General features: G+C 37.9%; 1 protein-coding gene across 1 annotated transcript; it reads left to right on the forward strand.

The window, feature by feature from the left end:
- Nucleotides 1-2,816: 2,816 nt before the first annotated feature.
- On the forward strand, nt 2,817-5,340 carry guca1c (guanylate cyclase activator 1C). Its single transcript, XM_046074535.1, has 4 exons — nt 2,817-3,011; nt 3,552-3,701; nt 4,917-5,004; nt 5,204-5,340. The coding sequence occupies exons 1-4, from the start codon at nt 2,817-2,819 to the stop codon at nt 5,338-5,340; spliced, it is 570 nt and encodes a 189-aa protein (XP_045930491.1).
- The last annotated feature ends 875 nt before the right edge of the window (nt 5,341-6,215 follow it).

A 6,215-nucleotide genomic window follows, 5' to 3' on the forward strand; every position in this document is an offset into this window, starting at 1 on the left:
AATAAGTGGAAAATGGATGATTGGTAGTTGGGTGACAAAAATGTGACAAAATCAGCGCAGTGCTGACACACTGCGTAACACGCGCATAATTGAATTGAATTGAATGGATTGGCCCTCTTGTCAGCCAATTCAGCCATGTGAGTCAGTATCGAGCCGATATCAGATATCCACCAAACATGATTTGCAAACAAAAACTGTGGAACACTCTAGAAAAAACATTTGCATAGAGAGCTTTAGAGATTTATCCAGGAAAATTAGCATGATGGAGCATAGATGATTTTGCATGTAATAGCACTGGTGGTATGTCACATGTTCATAAACTAGAACTGTGTCAGTATGAGCGAGTCTGTTTCCTGGATGTGATCATGTCAACATGTCTCTAATAAAATTACATCTTATTACATGTTTATGCCAAATGATCAGGTCACAGTCAATCTTCCACCAGATGGTTATTAATTAGTCCGATATCAGATATCCGTATCGGATAAGTGCTTCCCTTTGCAAGACATTATTAGACATTAAGTAATTTCAGAATTTCCCCCAACCCCCTTGATGTTGACTCCATGGCTATGGCCTTGCTGTATATGGAAGGAAATACTGAGCATTTATTTTTCCCGGGCCACCAACAGCATCCTTGCTTCATGACAGTCACACGTTGGTCAAAAGGTCAAATTTAATCAGCAGTGCCTCAATGAGATATTTCGAAAGGCCTTTTACTGTACATAAAACCAAATCACCCCACCTGCTCTTTGAAACTCTCAAATATTGCAAAGGTTGTCATAAACCAGAATAACCCTGCATGTTTCTGTTGGACTGGATTTATTGATTCAGACTAGACAACTTCAGCTGACTTAAGCTGTTCTTTACCGTATTTATGGCTATGGTTTGTATTTTCTGCTAGTGTCTATCACTGTTCTGTTCAAGTAAACACATTTCTTAATCTGCTTGGCAGCTGTGAGACACCATGCCATGGCACAGCGCAGCAGCATGGATCCTGGTTATGTACACCTACACTGTACAGATGCTAGTGGCCTATGTTGTTTGTAGTCACTCGTGGTCCATTTTCCTAATCCTATTTTGAGAATTGTTAATCGCCTAACACCAGATTTACTATAATAAGCTCTCTGATCTTTGATAGCCAGGTTGGTTTTAACAGCACTTCACCCTCAAACCTTTATCAATCCTCTGAAGGCAGTCAGGGGTCACTGATGCTGGTCAAATGTATTTATCCATTCTGGGTGTGAAAGGTTTATATGTAGCTGTATTGTATCAAACTCTGTCACAGATAAAATGTACTCTTAAATGCTTAAGTATAAACCTGATTTTCCTTATAAGGCTTGAGTCAATAGTTTACTGGTTATGTACTGTGTCTTAAGAAATTCTTAAATATGCTTTATCCTATTTAGGCCCAACATGGACAGTTGTAATTTATTAACATTTATATGAAATCAAAGTGCAAACAGCAAAAAAAAAAAAAGAAGACATTTACAAACCACACAATCATCCCACATACCCAAACCACACACACACACACACACACACACACACACACACACACACACACACACACACACACACACACACACACACACACACACACACACACACACCATATCACCTGATGACACGAGACATCTGACTGGATTGTACTCAGTGAGCAAATATAAAATGTAACATAATGGGAAAAGTAAATTTTCTCCACATATGTATTTTTCTGTCACATAACAGACATATTGTTAAGCTGTTGCAAACCTGACCTGTTTTCAATTTTAGAAATTAAACATTTAATACTGCATTGAGTTATCAAAGTGATAACATTGTTGCTCCTTTACATTTTGCTGTATCTTTGAAAAGCATTCTTAACAAAACAAAACAAACAAAAATAGATAAATAAATAATAGAAGACATACTTTATTAATCTCTCTAGGGGAAATCAGTTTTTTCTCTCAGTTGTTATTATACACAAACAGGTACGATGTACATACATAGGGCACCTTTGGTGTTGCCCAGGAGGATAACTGGAATCTCTCCAGCTACCAGTCCACACATCGCATGACTGATCCCTGCTGGCCACCCTCTGGTTTCCAGCCAAGTCCCCACGGACGGAGCTACTGCTGCCTGTAAGTGTAATGACAGGACTTCTTACAATCACAAAATGTAAAAATGTAAATGGTTAGCTTCTGAAAAGAATGCACATACATTTATATCTTATACATCAATAAAAATAACTTTTATGTAATATTTCACAAGGGGTTGAATGTGTGTTTTGTAGCTTAGAAATATCGACCTGGAGTGTTTATGCTTTAATAGAGGATAAGTTGCAGTTCCATGAGGAATTCCAGAGACGTGATAACCTCTGTTGGTGGGCGCACAGCTATTTAGGCAAATTTAGATTATTTATTTGCATGCATTAAGAAATGTGACTATGCACGTGAGAATACAAAATAATGGTAGTTGTAGAATAAAAGAAATGCAACTTTGTCACCCAGGTTCACGCCAGACTAGTCTTCAATTAAACCCTGTAGAACCCAAGGGAGTTTCCCTTGTTGTTAGAGTACTAACTCTGGATGTTGCCAACCAACTCCACTTTAGTCATATAGCTTGCAAAGTCCTGAGATTCTTGGAAGACTTCTACAGTTATCTCATTAAAGTGTTATCTCTGCTTTTGGCTTTCCCAAGACTTAAAGATTAAGGCGGTCATTGAATGAGGTTTCAGTCAGACTTCATTGCTCTGTACAGACGCTTTCTTCTCTCGTCTCAACATTACCACTGGCTCTCTGCAGGATTCTGGACAAAATCATACCTCTGGAGGAATAATGGGCACCCACTGGTCCAGCCTGGATGATATCCTGGAGGAGGACATGCACCATTGGTACACCAAATTCATGAAGGAGTCTCCTTCAGGGCTCATAACGCTCTTTGAGCTCAAAACTATCCTTGAAATGAACGGTATGACAGAGGAGGCCAGCAGCTATGTGGACCAGATCTTCCTCACCTTTGACATGGATGGGGTAAGAAAACACCTGCAACCAATTGCTTCATCTCTTCTACATGAAAACAATGGATTGTGGGATTCCCTTAGTCTGGTGAGTCTGGTAAAGATTTGCCAACTGATGAGGCAGTTGCTTGGTGAATGCCTGATGCATGCTCCCTGTTGAACAAATCTTGTATCATAGTACCAAACTTTGTGGTGGAAAATAAGAGGCTCGCTATATTACTTTTCATAGTACTTTTCATAAATTGCAAAAATATCTGACTTTTTAAGAGGGAAGTCTAAACTTTTGTCTAGCGAGTCCTGAACTCTTTCACTAATCTTAGGACAAAAGTTCATAAATTGTCAATTAGGTGGACATGATTTACAGATTCTGAATCAGGAATGTGACCTGATTTACATAAATATGTATAGTTTTACTCTGGATTGCACAGAATGACAAATCATACAATTCTTATTTTGAAAATCTTAATTGAAATAATACGTTTTGGTGTTGCAATGCTAGCACATAGATTTTTAGTCCTTCCCCTAACTGTATCTTTAATGTTTCCTTTTGCAGGATGGTTATATAGACTTTGTCGAATACATTGCTGCAATAAGTTTATTACTGAAAGGAGAAATTAATCAGAAACTAAAGTGGTACTTCAAGCTCTTTGATCAAGATGGAAATGGCAAAATTGACAAAGAGGAACTGGAGACTATATTTAAGGTACAGTATATTTTCTTTGAATGTTTCATAATTAGTGTAAAGTACATCATACATACAGCAGCATAACTAAGGGATGGTTCAGCCAGCCCTAACTACAGGTATAAGCTTTATCTAAGAGGAAAGTCTTAAGCCTACTCTTAAATGTGGAGATGGTGTCTGCCTCCCAAACAGGGACCTGATTCAACAGGAGAGGAGCTTGATAACTGAAGTTTTTGACTCCCATTCTACTTTTGAATACTTTAGGAACCACATGTAACCATACATTCTTGTTAGTTTACATGCCGCAGCATTCTGGATCATTTAGGCAACCTGTTAATAAGGAATTGCAATAATCCAGTCTAGAATTAATAAATGCACAGGCTAGTTTTTGTGCATCATACAAACTGAAATCAATCTGATTAATATGACTTAAACCTGTTCACTGCGGTTCCTTTAATGCCAATTTAATGTCCCATTCTCTGTAATAGGATGTGATGGTCAGTGGTGTCAAATGCAGCTCTAACATGACTAAGTACAGCAACAAGTCCTTTTTCTGATGAAAGGAACAGATCTAAGGAATGGAGCAGCTCACAGCTCAGCTGCTCTTCTCAAAATGAGTAGAAATGCGTTCTACTGGCCATGAACTAATTACCTAATCCAGTGGGCTTTTTACCTAACCCCGTCTAAATATGGCCATGGTTATAACCTAATTCACTCACCAAGGAAGTCAAACATTGAATAGATGTGAGATGCTTCACTCCGTAAATGAAACGGAGCGTTCAACACACAGGGGGAAAAGAGGTGCTGCAGCAATGTGCAGTATTAGAGAAATATGGTGTTTTTTTCGAAAATTGAACCATGTAAACCTATTCTGGTACAACCTTATCATGAATCTGAAAATGAGCATACTATGACCACTTAAATAAGTGTAATTACTAATACTTTTCACCAATCAAGTCAAATCATGACCCATTTACTATGGAATTTGGCATGCAATTCTAGTATATGTCACAGTTGTAGCGGTAGTAGTAAATTTAGATTCAGTAATGGGTGTAGTAGAACCAGAATACAGTTTTCTTTTTAAAAGATTATTTGTTTTACATATTACTCACTTATTAGGTCTTCTAATTAGTTCTTGCAGCCAGCTGCTGAATGAGGAAAGAACAGTCTTTTTATTAAAATTAAAATCTTGCAGGTCCATTTAACTAACAATTATCTGTGTAAACTCTTTATCAGGCTATTCAGGATATCACCAGAAGTTACGACATCCCTCCAGATGAGATTGTGACTCTTATATATGAGAGGATTGATGTCAACGGAGAAGGTAAAGAATATGTTACTGTCAATCCATTACTAATGTACTGACATGCCCTGAAGAAACAACAGTGTTCTTGGTTAGGTATAATGTCACCATGACCAGTCCAGACTCTAATATTGCATGAATATAATAATCCCCATTATGACAAATCCTAATATTTAAAATGTATACATGCCATTCTCATCTTTACTACTTGTCTGCTCAGGTGAGCTGACGTTGGAGGAGTTCATCAGTGGAGCCAGGGAGCATCCCGACATCATGGATATGCTCACTAAGATGATGGATCTTACCAAAGTCCTGGAAATCATTGTCAGAGGTCAACAGAAGAAAGCTGTAAACTGAATCAGTAATCAACTGCTGGATTTGGTGGAGAATCAGTTCAGAGGATCATTTTTGGTATATTTTCAGAATGCAGCAGTGTATGTGCTTGAGTGATAAAGAAGTGGGCAGTGGTGGCCCAAAGGTTAGCCGGTTCAATCTCCAGACCGGCAGGATAAAATCTGGGTGTGGAAAGCAGTGCTTGCCCTCCCTCATTTACCACCACTGAGGTGCCCTTGAGCAAGGTCTATAGCTCAGGCTGTGGTTGTACTGGGCAGCTTCCAGGTGTAACAGTGTGAATGTGATCAGGGCAAAAGAGATGCTTGATTTATATAACACAGGTTACAATAAAGTGCTTTACACTATCATCAAGCATGAACATAAAACGCAAAGCTCATACATTATGTAATGTTGCATGTAATTCTTGGTTTGCAGAGCTGTCAGGCACAACGAGAAAAACAGAGTGGGTTACCTCATCCCAAAATGTCTTGGACAGCTTTGGGATTATTTATATTAGGATTTATAATTAAACATATTAAATTTACAGAATAACACTGATTAGTCCTGTTGAACATAACTGCCTAACTCTGTGTACATGTCTTACAAAACTTCATTACAGAAAACACCTTGGTCACTTACTATGCCACCTATGCCATTATTACAGTATTTGGGCATTAACATGTTAACACAGTATGGTCATCTAAAACACTGACTAAGACTGTTTGTTCTTTGTTTCTTGTTGTTGCTTTTATAAAATCTGTATGAAAACTATTTTGTTGCTGGTATTCAAACAGTTTGATCTATATAGCCTAGTGACTGAATGTATATATGTCATGGAATGTAATGCTTTACAATATTTTTTACAATGATTAAATTTACAATGTTGCCTTAAAATGCAA

Source organism: Micropterus dolomieu, linkage group LG17, assembly GCF_021292245.1.
Source record: "Micropterus dolomieu isolate WLL.071019.BEF.003 ecotype Adirondacks linkage group LG17, ASM2129224v1, whole genome shotgun sequence".
Taxonomy (NCBI): Eukaryota; Metazoa; Chordata; class Actinopteri; order Centrarchiformes; family Centrarchidae; genus Micropterus; species Micropterus dolomieu.

What these genes read in the sequence shown, in the direction of transcription:
- guca1c (XM_046074535.1), top strand. Translation starts at nt 2,817, where the DNA reads ATGGGCACCCACTGGTCCAGCCTGGATGATATCCTGGAGGAGGACATG. An exon ending in TCACCTTTGACATGGATGGG is followed by an intron (nt 3,012 to 3,551) that starts GTAAGAAAACAC and finishes TTCCTTTTGCAG; the next exon opens with GATGGTTATATAGACTTTGT. An exon ending in GATTGATGTCAACGGAGAAG is followed by an intron (nt 5,005 to 5,203) that starts GTAAAGAATATG and finishes TTGTCTGCTCAG; the next exon opens with GTGAGCTGACGTTGGAGGAG.